Raw genomic sequence first — 17,295 nt, forward strand, 5'->3', positions numbered from 1 at the left:
CAGACTTAGCCTTTTTTTATCGATCAAAATAGAGGAGACGCCTGAATTCAAGTGAGAATGGGTATCAAACTTTGAGGTCAGAAAAATTCCGGGACAGATGATCTCAGCTGTACGTAGACTCAAGGCAACGACCTAACAGGTATTGTTAGAATTAAATTATCCTTTGCTACATAATTTACTTTGGAAAAGTGAGAACGGAACACTACCATCTTTAATACTTTTTTGTTTTAATCTTTTGCCTCCCCTCGCGGACCTCATTTACAGACATCTTCTTATTATCGCTAGCTGAGCTGCTCATTTGCTAAAATCTGCCAACGGTGATTCACAACCCGGCTCATCATTAACACAGAGCCTCTACGATGTCTTCCAAAAAAAAAAAGCAGAGGATTTGCAAGAAGCTTTCATCGACGCCGGGGTAACTCGCAAAGGGGCAAGTAATATGGCGGTGATAGGGGTGGGGAAGACAGGACGAGAGGTCAGCTGCCCTTTTTTGTTGATTTCCAGAAGGACGTGTTCCAAATTCCAGATCGTGTTCTCATGCAGTTTTGAGCCTCCTCTGAATTGTCATTATAGTAAATCGTGGCATTGTTTTGGACCTCTTTTCAAGTCAGTGTTTTGGGCAATGTGTGTTTACAATTAAAAAAATATAATTGGGGGTTTGACTTCCTTTTCTTTTATTTTGCATTTTTTTTTATTCTGTTGGGAACGGCTTATGGATTCTGTGTCACTCCCCGTGCCGAGATCCTCTACAGACACAATATCTTAATTCCTTTTAATACACTTGGGACTGACTTTGTGATGTAGTCGTTGGTCTCGTCTTAGATTCAGGAGCCGTATGTCTGTCCCATGCATGTTTAATCCCCTCACTGTATTACCCTCTACCACTTCTGCTGAGAGGCTGCTCCATTTATCTAGCACCCTCTTGGTAACGTAACACTCCCTTACATTCCATCTAAACCTCTGACCTTTTAGTTTTTGAGCGAAACAAGAAAGAAGTAAAGGAGAAGAGAATTTTATGGCTTTATGCACAAGATGTGTCCAGATTCCACTTCCGCATTGTTGTTAGTAGGCATTGTCTTATTAACGCTCCAATCCTCTCCTTTTTACAAGACATTCTGCTAACTGATACTTAGAACTCTGAACGGCGGTATTCAGTTACGACTCGGCGCCACCCAGTATGGTGCCGTTGGGCAACCAGGCCCTTCTGGCAAACGCGGAGAAAGGGTTAACGCGAGGGATGTTCTCCTTAGACCGTCGAGGGAGATCACCACCCACTTCTAGGGTGGGGACCCTGTTAGGACTATAATCTCCTCTCACTCCGAGCCCCACTCCGCCGGCTGCTAGGAAATCTGGAACTGAGCTCAACGGGCGGCTGGCACTCCGCACTGCCCTGCCCAGTAAAACCATCGCGTCAAATTAATGGCCGTCACTTTGACATATCCCAGCCAGGAAAACACCTCCATAAAAAACAAAGCCCACAAGTGCCCCTGGCATTTTCTGGAGAATTTGTCTGTTTTGGCCCCAAATAATGGAATAAAATTAATGTTGAGAAATTTGACATGAGTAAGAAATTACTTTTCTTTTTCTCTCCTTTTTTATGATCCGTTTTAACGACTCAACACTTTTCTGCACAGTAAACCCTTTATTTCCAGAACGATCTACATGTATTTTATTGAAAGGATTACAGGTTTGTTTTTTTCTTCTTTAGCTGGATATTTCTGTGAGTAGAAGGGGTTAATTTTTTTTTTTATGAAACTCAAATATATTTTACGTTAAACAGAAAGAGAAAGACGCGCCTTAATACTTCTAAGAAGAACAAAAAAAAAATACTCATTTAATACTTATTATAGTTCTTTCATTTGTTCTGGTACCCGATAGTGATGACAGACCAAAAGTGTGATGTCATCGATTTAGAGGGTTATTACAAAGGCTCAAGTTGAACTAACTTTGACTTGAGAAGTTATACTTCTTGATTAAAAAAAAACGCAGCTGGAGAACCTCCCTTACATGTATCTTGATCCGGGTTCACCCCTTTAAATTGTGTCCTAAATTAATTTATAATTCCTCTTCCCAACTTTATTATTATTATTATTTTTAATATTATTATTTATTAATTTTTATAGCTCCATAGCAGTCCCCATTAAAGTTGGAAGAGAACAGGGACTCAAAATTCGAACTCTCAGAGCTTCTTAACCCCTTAATGACAAAGCCTGTACATCTACGGGCTCAAAATGCATTGTTTTCAATGGGTTTAGGGACCGTCCATTGTCCTTAAGGGGTTAAAGAATAGTTCATTCCCCTAAGATTCCAGATTGTGCCACGTGTGTCCAGTTTTAAACTGGTTAATAAACAGATGTCATAATATAACCGATGAGGCGTGTGGAGATCTCTCACATTGTCCGTTCCAAGGGGCTCAACTTGGGGTAACCTTGCAGCGATTTAGGTACTATGAGTGTTCTATGACTTGAGCAAATAATGGAAGTTCTCAGTAGAGCTCCAGCATGGCTCTCAAGGCGTGAGAGGACCATGGCCAGTTTCTCCACAAGAAAGGCTTGAGTCAGCCTTTTACGCCATATACTTGAAATGCGAGCAGAATGAGAATTGTGTTCGTGGACCACTAACCTCTCACCCATTACTATTCCTTCAATAGGTGGCCCTAATCCTCAGCGGTAACTTAAGCTTTCTGAATTGGCTGACCATCGTGCCAAGCCTTGCCTGCTTTGATGATGCCAGCCTCAGCTTCCTCTTCAGCTCCAAAGAAGGGTCAGCGAAACATCATGTGTCCAAGTTGCAGACCCAGAAAGCTGCTGGTGATGAACCTCCAAAGACTTATAGTAAGTCTATAGATACTTAATACACTTTTTCACACATTCTTTGTTGTTGCACTTGGAACCCCTGTTCTTTTCAGTATGTCTTCACCATGCTTTGTCTGTCTTTGTTCTGTTGAGACTGTAAGCCATGCACTTATCCCTACTACCTTCAGCTAATTATCGGTGATCTGATTGCCTTTTCAGGTTTCTACGTCCGGAAAATGGTTCATCTCTCACTGGGAGTCCTGATCACCTACCTGAGTGTCCCTGTCATCCTGAACCTACTGAGTTCCAGGCAAGTCATGAACACATCTTTCAACCCACTCCGAATTGTGAACACCTACGGAGCATTTGGCAGGTATGTCTCAGAAACATCTGCACGCAATTTCTATGGCAGCGTCATGGAGGCGTTAGTCAATGGGTGGAATAAGAACGCCAAAACCTGTAGTAACCAAGATGGCAGCCCTCAGCACCCCAATGGGATTCCAATATGTGTACGTGCTTTTGTATTATGGCTAATCTGTAAAGCTGTAAGGCCCGTGTGAATTTTTTACGTTTATTTGCAGATATTACATTAACGTGCTCCATGATGTAAGGGAAAAATATTGCCCTTTTCAAAACATTGTTTTATGTTAAAAATATGAATTTTGGATGACTTGGACAAGGAGTGGTTTTGTGTTAATGTGAAAGATGGCTGGCATCAGAATTCTGGGTATTCCATGCCAAGAGTGGTCACGTCCCCTTGGGGTTTTTTTTTTATAATGGGAAAGAATCGTCCTGGAGAATATCTACTGGAAAATATTTTCTTCGCTTTCCCTCTTGAGGTTGACTCGGATTCAGCAAACAAGTCCAGCTGGTCTGGGCATTAGGAATTAAGTGTGTGGGGGGGGTTAAGAGACCCTATCAGTCTTTTATTAGCTCTTAATGCATTAGGAACCTCAAGAAAACATTTTTCAGTCTCCCCCGAACATTAACACTGCCACCACCGGGGCTCTTTCCAGAAGAGTGGAAGACCCTCCACTTACCAAGACGCCATATTTTCCCTGCTCTTCAACGTAAATAAATCCTGCCTTCATTTTATATCATGGCGGGACGTGTTTTAAGGTAATGCGAAATGCAGGGGCTTAGTTTTCCGTCTCTCTCTTTTTAAGTGTTCTAGATTCCGTGTTCCTGGCTGCAGCGAAAGGTAAACACACGTTGAGGGATTTTTTTGGACAGCGAAGGCTGATTCTGTACAAGACCCAAGAGAACAATTTTTATCCAAATTGGACACAAAGCCAACAGAAACAGCTTTTGGCAAAAACCATCACCATAAAATCATCTAAACCATTAGTAGCAGACAGTTCTGCTGTTTTCTTCATTAATTTTTTTTTTTTATTTCATTTTATTTGTATTAGTCTCCCTAATCTCTAAAAAAAATGTTGAAAAAAATATGAAATTTGGGAAATGGCCTGCTACGTCTTGGATCATCTCAGCCTGCTTGTCATATGTTGGTTATTACGTACAAACGAAAACCAGACGTGATAAAAAAAAAAAAAAGTTATCGAATTAGTCCAATTAAAACCTACATTCAACCCTGTGGCTTAGAGAGACGCACAACCTAGGCTTGGAGTGGAACCCAAAAGATGACACAAGAAAGGTCCTTGGGAGTAACTATATGGAAATTCCATAGGACGAACGTGAGCCACCTCGGCTTCCTGCCCAACCATAATATAGCGTATGCCGCAAGAAGTGTAACTTTTATATAGCACCGTCCCTTTAACTCTATGATGGGTAGAATTGGGATATAACGTTAGCATATAGGATAGTTCTTGCAGTAGGTTGCTCTGTACAAATGGCGTAGAACGCTATACATTTTTTAGGTACCTTCCAATGGTCTTTACGTCTTCACCGCCATTTTTTTCCCAGGTCTACGGTTATCTTATATACCAATACAGTGAGTTACTGGCCTCTACAAACAACATTCTCAGAACGATATAAAATAACCCTTTTCTTCATGTCGGAAACCCTTAAATTTTTGGACGTGGACATTCAATGGCGAAATGATAAATAAAAAAGCACGCCAGTATTTGTGGCGTGGGGTCGCTTTACTTTTTCCTCTCGTTGGATGGAGTTACTCCTTTCTCCCTGCCGTCTACGGTCGACGTCTTTATATTCCATATAAAAATATAATACGAAGTAATATATAGAAGAAATATTTGGTATGATTCGTCTCGGTAGACTTTCCCAAGATTCCCTGGTTTCTCAGGGTCTTAATCTTTTGTGGATCGCCTACATTAAATTATCTGCCTCTAAAATAGTTTCCTTGGGGTACCCTTTAGAATCGATTGTTTGTCCTTGAGTAGCTAGGGGCTCTTCTTGTACAAGAAATGAGTCTGTACCTCCCCTCTAATTAACATTATTTGACCCCATAAAACTCCATGGCATCACCTCTACAATAATTTGGTGACCCCCATATACTTCCATGGCATGTCCCCTACAATAAAAATCATGTGACCCCATAAAATTCCGTGGCATCGCCTATACCATAAACTACCTGACCCCATAAATTTTTGGTGGGATCCCCACCCCCTACTAATAAATTATTCGACTCCATAAACCTCCGTGGCATCCCCCCTTTGCAATAAACTATTGGACCCCCAGAACATTCCCCTACAATAAGTTTGTCCTTATAAAGTTCGGTGCCATCCCCACTCCAATAAATGACTTGAGACCCCCCAATAAACTCCACCGGTGCCTCCGACCAATACTGCCAGAGAACAGCGGAACGGATTAAAGATTGGGTGCGCTTGCCAGTTTTTGGGTGCCCCTGCAAAACTTTTCCTCGCTGCTCCGTGGTTCCGGTTGTCAGCCGTGCGCAGCAGCAGCGAGACGCGGCCCCCGCAAGCGCTTGTAATTCCAGCCCGTGTAAACCCATAAAAAAGAAAATACATTCAGCTCATAATGAATATGTGAGTACGTGAAACCTGACATATCTGAAATCACACAGTAGGAACAAACTTTTATTACTAATTTGGTCTCCCTGATTTACAAAGTGTTTCTTACCGCTGGGCTGCCAGCCACGATCATAACTCACCCGGCGTATATATGAAACAGGCTGTCTGGCTGCCCCAAAAACTCCATTAAAAGCAGGTAACACTTATAAGATCTGGTTTGGGGTGGGGGCGGAGTGGGGGGTTAAGGGGGTCCGGGTGCCGTTCCATTGCTTAATCTAGAACTGGATGCATCCCGGGGGGGGGGGGGGAGTTAACCCTTTCACGGCTGACCCTGCTAGCTTTTATTTACCGGACGCACACAATTTATTTTTTTTTTATAAAAAAAAAAAACATATTTATGCAGGGCGGATAATTATGTAATTTGTTGAATTCGCTCCGCGCAGAAACCCTTGGGAATCTTCAATGACAGTTTTGGCATCTGAACGTGTTTACATGTCACACACCCTATTCCGCTATCTGTGCCAGATGGGAGACCACCAGAGTTTTGCTGTGCAATATTTTATTTACCCCCCCCACCCCCTCCTCTAGATGTGAAGGGGTTAAGTAAGATTGCAACCCCGTGTCCTCTCCCACCTACAGCTTCAACCCGAGATCCATAAGCGAAAAACAAAGCGTGGTCGTAAACTTCATAGATCTAATGCGGTCCGTCGTGAATCATAGCAAGTCCTGCCAATAGGTCATTATTGGCCATATATGACAACTGGAACGAGGAACCCAGGAACGAGATTGAAGACTCCAAGTGTATATTCACATCGTCTGCCATTTTTAAGGAAGTTTTCTCCACCGCGGCCACCTAGACGTAACGTAGTATCACCATATTGTGTCTGCGCTGTAGGTCTTATGCGTTCTGTTACTCCACAGTATCACCAAGGAGAGGACGGAGGTCATCATTCAAGGGACTTCAAGCTTGGATCCCAACGACCCCAACGCCGTGTGGGAGGAATACGAGTTTAAATGCAAGCCGGGGAATCTGACGCGGCGTCCCTGTATCATCAGCCCCTACCATTACCGCCTCGACTGGCTCATGTGGTTTGCAGCGTTCCAGGTAACAGATTATTAATGGTTCCATGACACAGACATTCCTATAGAGAGACTTGAGTGTCTAATAATCAATCCTATACTATACATAGCACACGAGACCCTCTGTCGTGAGATGCCTCTGGTATAGACAACGTTCCTGGCCAAGGTTGGCCAGGAATGTTGCCACCACCACCCCTCAACACCTGAAATAGAGGGCATGCTGGGGTTTCTAGAATAAGGACAGAATTTGCACACTGACTGGATCCTTACTGGCTCCATGAAAGATCGCAAATGGCCTTTCTATGATGTTCTTGTTGGGGATTGGACAGCCTAAAATAGTCCGGGGAGTGTATTGTCTTTCAGATGCGTTGGGTCACTTAGTAGAACTTGGCCACCAGGCTCGGTATTCCTAACCCTCTCTGGGTTCAGCCATCGGGTTTCACGCGGCAGATAACAGTCTACAAACATCTCAGCGTTTCACTCCACCAGCCTTTAGCGTCCTGTAAACCTGCGCGACGCCGTTGATGGAAATATTATTGTATTATGTTTCAGTAGGCAAAATTAGTGGAAAATAATAAAAAAAAGAATTGCACAGAAGCCAATATATCCAGCAAAATATTCCTTCCTGGCTCCCAGATAGGAACGGCTGGTAAAACCCTGGATTAGGGTAATGTTTTTTTCTTACCGCTCTATGTCCTATCAGCGACACCCAAAATCCATTCAAATGACTTTTTTCAATGATTCATTGGACTATATATATTTATTTATATATATTTAGCCATATTGTGTTTATAGTAATAGTAGTAGTATTTTATTTTTATTATTTTTGGTGTTCAATTCAGTGAACTGTCATTATATATATATATATATATTTATATATATTTATTTATTTAAAAAAATATATATATATACATTTTCAAAAAAAATAATATACATACGTATAAAGATATATACACACTATATACCTATATATATTTTCTTTTGTATTTTTTTTTTTGGTTTGTTTTATATGCTTTTGTATGTAAGGAGCCAGATGTAAAGTTACAGAGATTAAATACCATCGATAGGTCCGCGTTGGGCTTCATTCTGTCCCAAAGGTTCTTTTCGTGCTGTCGGAAAAGGTACACAAACGACACACATTTTCCGTTTGGTGGGGTGACTTCGGCGAGTGTCTGCGAGAGCGCGCAGGATTTACAAGTCCCTATAATAACATGCACTTATGATTTAAACATTAAATTTTTGGCACTGGGGAGCTCTGAATAACCAGGGACAAAAACAAAGTTCTGCGGCCAGCAACCAGAGGGGCCGTATAATGAAATTAACCCTCGGGATGGATTGCAAACTGAAACAAGACAATATTTTAAACCTGAAAAAAAAAGCAATTGTCCGGGGCCCCAGACGTTATCAGGGGCCCGCAGCTATCACATTTTTTCAGCCTGGTTACTGATAAAAAAGGAGGGACTAAAGAGAAGAAATATTGTTTACCCAATAATGATTGCAAGCTCTTTAGGGGAGAAGTCTAGAGATAGAATAGAAGTACCAGAATCAACATGCATACCTGGGAGCTCTCCAGGTGTGACCCAGAGTCTCTAGGTGAAGCTCTGCTAATCGGGTCAGTTTCTGTTTTCTCCGGATAGAGGAGCACTGTGTGTGGCCACGGCCACGCCCACTCCCTGCCCTCTTTCCTCTGTGTCCGCCCAGTTCCCTCCCACTAAGGGCTGTCCCTCTTACACAAAGCCACTCCCCTAGAAGGCAGAGCACTCCGCGGAGGCTAGCCTAAGACATTCCCGGCTATGCCAGTATATGTTTGGCTGGAACCCAGTTAGCATTAATGGTGGCCCCAGTTGAGTTTTTTTGGGGGGGACGTCATTCCTAGTAGCGCTTAATGCCCAAAACTTTCCCAGAAATAATTCTTTAATAATGCTTCAATTTTGCCTTATTCTTAATTTCCCGTGTGAGTCAGGAGCAGGCACCCATAGGTTGTTGCCATATAAACTGAAAAACAACGTTAAATGCTCCAGTGTTGTTTTATGTATTTATTTTAAACTTTCAGCAAAAAAAGAAAAAAACAAGAATAAAGGCTTATTTTGCCAAAGAATGCAATTAAACATTTTATCTGAGCAGAACAACAGAAACATTGAGTTCAGAAATCAGTCATGGGCTAAAAAGTAAACGCATGCAAAACATGGCACCATATTTATCAAAGCAACACATTTTCCTGTAAATACATCATTGTTCTTTCTGCAAACGTGACGCAAGTCCAGGGCGCTTGTTTTGTTCCACTAAATCTTGTTTTGATCCTTTTAACCCCGCATTTACTTAAAACCAACCTCTGATACTCGGTGAAACGCGTCAGGCCCTCTCCGCTATTGGCCACATGCCTTCCGACCTCGACAGGACGTGGCGTCAACTCCTGGCCGCATGTGAACGCTCTCTGCCAAAGACACGGCAACCTCCTGAAAGGATAATAATTAAAACGATGATTTGGGGCATATAATGAAACGACGGAACTTCCAAAATTGTGTTTTATTTTTTACATTTTGGTAAATAGCAGGTGAAGCGAGGCCATCGGCTTTCGACCCTTCCATGACCACAACAAGCATTATAGGGCCACAACAAAAAGTTTAATTTTGGTTCTTAAAATAATCATTTTCTCCACCCAACTCTGACTTTCAGGGGCCGCTCAGCAATTTTAATCTGTTTTTTCGGTTCACAAACAAAGTTGAATTTGCACCCAAATCCCGACACGCCCCGGCTCTTTTTTGTTATGTTACAGATAAAAAAATAAATAAAAAGTGCCCCTGCCTTGAACAAAGGTTTTAAACAAAAAAAACTCCAGAGTTATAGAATCCTGTTTGTTTTTGAGTCCGAAAACGCTTATTATTTACAATGCCGCGGATACCGATTTGTCGGTGAAAGGGTTAAAAAAAATTTTTTTTTAATAATTCAACATTTCTGCCCCGGCAAATCAAAACAAACAAGATCCCTCTGGAGTGGAAATAATTCTGTGTTACCACGGAGAGGAGCGTACGGTTTCTCCAGGAATAACACAGCGTCCTGAGCTTTATAGCCTGAAGAAGACAGCGTGAAGCCGGCACCCAGGCCGCATGTTTGGTGAGCCCGCCCCGGACACGGCTGGCTGAAATAGATACGCGCTCATCTCCTACCAGAGGGTGTGTGCGGGGTAAATATTTATCCTTCCATGTCAGAGCTGCAAGTCTCATCCCGGCGTCCGTTCCAAAGCCTTTCGCTGCCAAACGGGCAAGGTTAATCCAGATTTTTGCCAACCGTCAAGCCCGGGGTCATCGCCCCCGAAACTCAAGGAACGCAAACATTTTTGACCAAGCTGAGGATGACCCATCGACGCTGTTGTCTTTAAAATCTCAACGTGAAATAAATAAATGCATGAGCCGTTATGGAAGCACGGGGTAACTTTGCGGCCAACGGGGTGATCATGGGAACTTGCCAACACTTCGTAGCCTTGACCTGGTATCGTGTGTCTTCTGCGTTCCACCAAAGGTCAACGGTAGTAGCAAGAACATCAAAACGATACGGGTCGAGGGGTCACTCCATCTCTGAGCCAGACTTATGACAGACGCTGAACAAACAGACGAGCAGCCAAAACATCACCCACCTCCCGTGGTAACATCTCATGCGTAGAGTTCCAACACACACACAATTCTTTTCTAGTATCCCCGGCCTGATTTATACACAGCTAAGGTTTCCAAATCAAAGAACGCGGTCCAAGTGTTTCGCTTCCTTACCCCTCAAGCTCTAATAACCTCCAAAAGGTGACCTAACCTTTAAGTGCCAAAGTGCAAGACTCTGAAGGTCTACCCAGACCCTATTATGGGACTCCCCACGAGCCAATGTTCTGATGGCGCCCAGGCACATGGTTCAACGACGCCTTGCATTCACCTAAAATCACTCTTTGGTTCCTCCAGTGCAAACTTGAGTGCACTCACACGTATTAAGCCAATCTTGAGAAGCCGTCCTGTAGGATTCCGGCTAGAATGGAGCCACTCGCTGCGACGTCTCACACCTACTGTAATAGTCAACCAGCTGGACCACCGTCGGTTGGCCATGGAGAAGACAGCCGTGAATTCGCCGCTGGCGATCGGAGCTGTCCTTGTTATCCTTAGAACTTGTGGAGTGGAAGTGACGTTTTTTGCAGTAAGAGGACAAACAATAAAAGAAAAGTTGGCAAAAATTGCTCTTTCGGACTTTCTATTTTCTTTAGCGAGGAATTAACCCTTTCTTTTCCACTTAAAACCCAATATGACAACAAGGGCAGAATTGTGCTTCTGCCATTTTTTTTTGTTTACAAGTAATAAGTTGAATGTGAAAAAAAAAACATGCAAATCACTATTATATGATAACACAGAGGTGGGCCGTGTCACATGAACTAGAATGGTAGCCCATGCGCTGCTTCTTCTTCTGTCGCTGAAAGGATTACATTCAGGGGCCAATTGTTTGTTTTTTTGCCAACATTCCGTTCCTGTTGGAGAAATGTGTAACGGCTACTGGGGTTTTTTTTTTTTGACCCATGCACAAGTGTGAAAACTCAGGGGTGTCGGATCAAATTTGGGGCACATCGTCGAATCAGGACACCACCACGCTATGGGGGTCCCCCACCATAGGCTTCCCTCCCGGCGAAGGGCATCGCAGACCCCCTGATCCAGGGGTTTTTTTTCACGTCCACCTTCACTCTCCTTAGGCACGTCTCATATAAAGCCTTTAAAAGCCCCCCGCCATTTAAAAACATATTGGACTTTCAATGAGAAAAAAAACTTTAAAATATATTACCACATGGGTCAAATTTAAGGAAAGAAATAAAAAAAAACACTGAAAAGGAAATTGATGTTTATTTGGAGGAAAGTGCAATTTAATCGTTTTTATCTGCTCCTGGCTACGTGGCGCGTGATTGCACCCGGTGGCTAAACGTGGTTTAATGCGCTGCCAGGTGGAACATGCATTAACTATACATCAGGCACTTGCAAAAGAGAGAGCGCTTAATGGGGTGGTTTGCACGTTAATGCTCCAGAAATAACATTCACGAGTAAAACAGCGTGTGGGATCTGGAGAAAATGAAACATTTCGATCGTTTTATGGGAACACGAGAGTTAAAAGCAAACAAAAAAAAAAAGCGGCCGGTTCGGAAAGTGCCTTTTTTCTCCCATTCACCGAAATGACAGAAAACTCACATTTAATGCCTAAAAAATGAATATTGTTTTTAATGTTATTTCGTACCGATCAACAATACAGAGGGCCATTTTTAGGGGGTGTGGTTAGAGGTGTGGCTGCGGGTGGAGCTATTTGTGTAACTGGGCGGGGCATTTAGAAGAAGAATAATGGGGTTTATTTACCCCGTTTAATTTATAAAGCCGTTTCCTGCCGTTTCTATACACATTATCGGGGCTTTTAGGGCTGTAGAACCCTGCGATACCCTCATACCCAGCAAACATTCCGAGCTCCTAGAAAAGACGGGCATCAGGGGAGGAAAAAGGGGCACAGGAATTTGGGGACCTCAGCTCAATAGGCGTCATATCCGGGTTCTCAACCTAGAGGATGGCAGCCCCAGAGGGGTAGGTGGTTGGGGCAGCTGGGGCATTGCCCTGGGTCAGACAGAGCAAATGTTCGGCCAAAATACGCCACTGTCCTGTTGATGGATGACTAGGACTGGGAGGACCGGGCCTTCAAAAGAACGTTTAGACTTTATATTGAGAAGTCGGAAGTCTCGTTTGATCCATTTGCTCCTTTGTCCTCTCGGCAGTGATGTTTCCGCGCCGGAGAATAACGATTCTAAGCGGAAGATGTTTGTAAAGAAAATAATTTTCCATGTATTTCTCATTTTTCTCTGCCAGACCTACGAACAGAACGAGTGGATCATACACCTCGCGGGGAAGCTGTTAGCCAATGACAAAGCAGCGTCCTCCCTCATAGCGGTCAACCCCTTCCTGGAGAAGAGTCCTCCCAGGTGAGAAGGATTGCGGGGCAATTCGAAAGGCCCCTGGGGCACTTTTCTAGGAATCGGCCCCATCCGGCCCCCGTCTAGTCTGCCCGTTGTTTCCTGCTGTAAAGACTCAAATCTTAATCAGTCGTTGGTCTCGTCTTAGATTCAGGAGCCGTATGCCCATCCCATGCATGTTTAATACCCTCACTGTATTACCCTCTACCACCTCTGCTGGGAGACTGTCCACTTATTTAACACCTTCTCCCTTAAATAAAAGGAGGAAAATACATTTATTTTTTTTAACCGTTATCCATGTATTCTACGTGGATGATTTAGATCCAGTGATCTGTATCCTGTGCTACACTGAGTCTGTAATGGGTTATGTATAAAGAGTAATTCCGTTCCTATGGTCTGATATCTGATTTAGGTGTGCAAGGCAGCCACAACCTATCGCAGGGTGCTGGCGGTTAATAAGTTAAGTTTTTAAGCCATATTACTGGAGCTACTGCAACATAAAAGCCAATTACCAGAGGACTTGCAAATACGAGGGAGCTTCCAGTTTATTGTGCATTTCGCTTTATTACCTAATACTGCGGCCGGCTCAACAAGTCAGATAATCGCACGCTGGGAGCGTGCCAAGACGGGGTTAAATTACACCTCTCCTTTCCATTTTTAATGCAGAGAAGGTTCCTGGGCTTCGTCTTACATCCGCCGCATCAGCGAGCCGCCGCAGTGAGACCGAGCTTAGCGGGTTCCCGGGCATCGCACCGGGGCTGGACCTATCTCTCTGCCTAGAATTTAGGAGCCAGACGGAACGTTTTAAGAGCCAGCTTTATTTTATTTTATAGGAGCCGGGAAGGGATAGACCCGTCTAAAAAAAACAGCCCAAAATATTAGGTGTCGGCAGTAAAAAATTTAGGAGCCCTGGCTATACGGCTTGTAGGATTTGTCCAGCTTTAGCCTTGCTGGCATGCGAGGGGTTAAACCCAAAGCCAGAACGTACATCGAGGAATAAAGGTTTATATATATATATATATATATATATATATATATATATATTTGGCTTTTATATATACATAAACATGGGGTCCGGATCTGACTGTCATTAATGTATCTAAATTAGTATTAACTCTTTAATGGCCCAAAGTCTACGTAGCAACTCATTAATTGGCTCTAATCGAAACCCTGACTTGTCATTATTTAAAGATGCTCTTAATTGAGTCACCTGCACTCAAGCAGGGATATCAACCACAACATACTGGGAGCAAAAGCACCAACTGGGAGTCTTATATATGATCACAGCGGGGAGAATAGGAAGGAGTCGGCTCCAGACTGTGTGACCCTGAGAATCTGCCCCTGAGACCCTGAGTTTGGGGCAAAAACCCTGTGTCGTTATGTCTTATGCCCAATACACCTTCCCAGTAGAGCCATCCTTTAGATTAGGTGTCAGATTAAGTTTAACGCTCTCAGTACCAAGTAGATTCACACGAGCGGCTATAGCGGTCACCCTTTCTTTTGATCCTAAATTGTCAATTCTTACGTCTTTACAATAAAAAACGGAACACGTTATCCCGAGACAGCTTTATATCTGCAGAGCTTCCAACCGCTTGCATTTGGAAACATTAATAAAAACGGTTAACGACCGCCATCCTCTCCCGGCTCATTCCTCCCCTCGATCCGTTTGACCCACACCGTTAACGTCTAGATTTATACACCAATTAAACGGTCTCTTTGACCTGACAGCCTTTATTAGCGCTCTTAAAATACGAGTGTGCATTTCATTTCAGAAATATCTCACCTAAATCACAAAGGGATTCGGCTGAAATTCTAGACCCCCCCCCCAAGCCAAAAATATATATATTTTTTTTTTTGTTTTGAAAAAAAACATAATAATTGCTCGAGACTTTACACGCTGAGATGGCTTTGCGTCCGCGGTTAACAATCCCAAACAGGCAGAAGTGAGACCTACGGGATGGGGGGGTTTAATGGCTTTTAATGAATTTATACTTTTTTGACCAGCGTCCTCTCTTTGATTTACAATTAAGAGGGAAACCGTGCAAAGAGGTCTCCAGATAAATAAAAAAAAGCCAATAACGTATTAAGTGACCGTACAGAATAATAAAACTCATGTTTCCGCGGATTCCCCACCTCCTCGCTGGCCTTGTCAGATCGTTAATTTTGACAGAAAACACAATTCCTGTTTTTCCCTCCAAAAATCTCTCAGCTGTTAATTTTCGGGACAGCTGTTGCCCTCTGGAACTAATTACAGCTGTCGGGGAGATTTAGCCCCCCCCGGTACCACGCAAATATCGCTTCTAATTTTTTCACGCGTACAGTTGGAAGATGTCATAACACCCGCTGTACTATACGCAACCATGAAGGGCCGCTTCGGCCCCAGCTGCTACCAGGCTAGATGGAATGGGCCAAAATTCAATGGCGGCGGCGGGGGGGCGCGCTAACCCCACCTTTAAGCATTACGAAGGCTTTGGGTCATCATTAAACGGGACCCCTAATAATATTGGGTTGTTTTGTGTTCATTCGGTTATAGATCGCATGGCTTAGTAGACTTGGGCTTAGCTTTCTTATATCCTCTGCCTTACTCGGTTACTTTCAATAGAAAAATAGTAACTGGTATTTGGGGAAAATTGGGCAGAATAGATAAAATTGATCAAAGAAATCCCGTAGATATTGCTTATATCTCATTATTAACGGGTCTCCTTTTTCGCAACGTTGTCGTTGGAGTTCAAACAGAACGCGATCCGAGAGTTCCAGAATTTCGTGAAAAGGTATTCTGGATCCGAAGGGGTTAATAAAGGGCCGTGAATAAACGCCGCTTTTCAATATCGCCCCCTACAGGTGGATACGAGGAGAGCACTTCAGGTACAGGTTCAGCCAGCTGTGGGGTGCGCACGCGTCCGAGGGCAGGTGGTGGATTCGGAAGCGGATCGGACCTTACTTCCCGCCGGTCAACCTCCCCGGCCTCAAGAAATTCTTCCAGTCGAGGTCGTGGCCGTTGCCGGAAAAAACCTCGTAGAATGGACTGAAACGCTGATATTTTTCCAAAATAAAAAGCATTTTTTTATATATATATATATATATGTACTTTTCTAATGCATACTGTTTGTTTAGAATGCCTTTTATAAATGACCCTTGTAATGGGAACAATTAGGGGAGAATATGAAACTCAGGAACACCTTTGTGATTTTTTAATAAGAAAAACAGATACAGCCATATTGGGCCAGGAGAAGATGGGGGTCTTGGGTGGAAGTCGAGCCCTTTTATCGGACCAGCATAGAAAAAGATCTAAAGTTACATAAACTTCCTCGACCTCAAAGATGGAAAAAAATCCCAAAACTTTACATCTTGTTGCCCCCAATAAAAGATATCATGTTGTAATCTTCTTGCCTTTAAAATCCTTTCATACCCTACATGAAAATTCACATTCCAGGTAAAGAAAAAATAAACGGACCGTTTTCCACCCAAACCCAGGCGCAGAAACCTTTGCGGACCCCCTGCCGCTGTCTTATAAACATAGATGGACCTCGGCCATTTCTGGAGCTTTGCGCCCCAAGGCATTCTGGGATTTCTCATTCAAGACAACCTGCTGCTTTCAGTACCAGACAGTTGTGAGTTATGAATGCTCAGCGGCATTCTGTGCAGGAATTCCCCGCGAAACGCGTCCCAGCTGCTCCGTTCTGTGCAGATAATAAAATCTTAAGCCCTCTTTTCTCCTTGGAATGCCGGCCCATTAGCCGCCTGCTTATGACAGCGATCGCTGGTGATCCGCGTTCCAAATGGCCAATATTTCTGGATTTTAATATCATTAAAATCTAATCATTTTTTTCCAAAACTGGGTTATTTTTACATTCTAAATGTAGCAAGATTTTTTTCCTCATTCACCAAACTGATATTTGGGGAAGTGCTAAAATGACTCGTATCTCTCGGAATATTTTAAGGTTTTTTTTATGGTTGTTGCATGTCTTCGAGGTTTTTGTTTCTCGTCGTTGGCTGCCTAAGAACGTTGGTGGTTGATATGATTTTGAGACAACTCCACCTAATGGGATCCAAACAGCTGTACGTTGGTGGAGCTGTTTCTTAAATCCTAATGTCTTTTCACGTGCAGAACGTCCCGGAGTAGGTAAAATACGTCATTCAGCGTCCTTCAAATGCCTGGACTGGATCTCCTACACATTGTGGCTTCTTGGACCAACCTTAAAGCTCTGAGGACATCTCTATGGGTTGCAGCGTTACAGACTAAAACCATTCTCAATTCGGGATGGAGAGACATCTCCTCAATTGAAGCTCAACGCCGCTCTGTAGGCTTAAAATGTACATCGCTTACGTGCAATGAGAATTCACACGCGTCGAAGCAGGTCTCTTAAACATCTTCAGGACGAAGAACATCATCTGAACAGTCGAAGTTCTAGATTGCTTCTCACTGGTTGTATATAGCAGGGGAGGGCTGGGATCTTCTGGCCCATGAGGCAGGTAAAGCCATGTGCCCCCCCCCCAACAT

General features: G+C 43.3%; 1 protein-coding gene across 1 annotated transcript in view; it reads left to right on the forward strand.

Moving 5' to 3' along the window:
• Positions 1-15,813, forward strand: part of LOC149285782 (lipase maturation factor 1-like) — a 92,379-nt gene extending 76,566 nt beyond the window's left edge. Inside the window, exons 7-11 of the mRNA XM_089494848.1 lie at positions 2,651-2,834; positions 3,015-3,168; positions 6,668-6,851; positions 12,691-12,803; positions 15,636-15,813. Of these exons, the coding sequence (XP_089350974.1) occupies positions 2,651-2,834; positions 3,015-3,168; positions 6,668-6,851; positions 12,691-12,803; positions 15,636-15,813 (813 nt within the window). The remainder of the gene's footprint in view (positions 1-2,650; positions 2,835-3,014; positions 3,169-6,667; positions 6,852-12,690; positions 12,804-15,635) is intronic.
• The last annotated feature ends 1,482 nt before the right edge of the window (positions 15,814-17,295 follow it).

This window comes from Sceloporus occidentalis, unplaced genomic scaffold, assembly GCF_023333645.1.
Source record: "Sceloporus occidentalis isolate IW3139 unplaced genomic scaffold, rSceOcc1.0.p SCAF_76, whole genome shotgun sequence".
Lineage (NCBI taxonomy): Eukaryota > Metazoa > Chordata > Lepidosauria > Squamata > Phrynosomatidae > Sceloporus > Sceloporus occidentalis.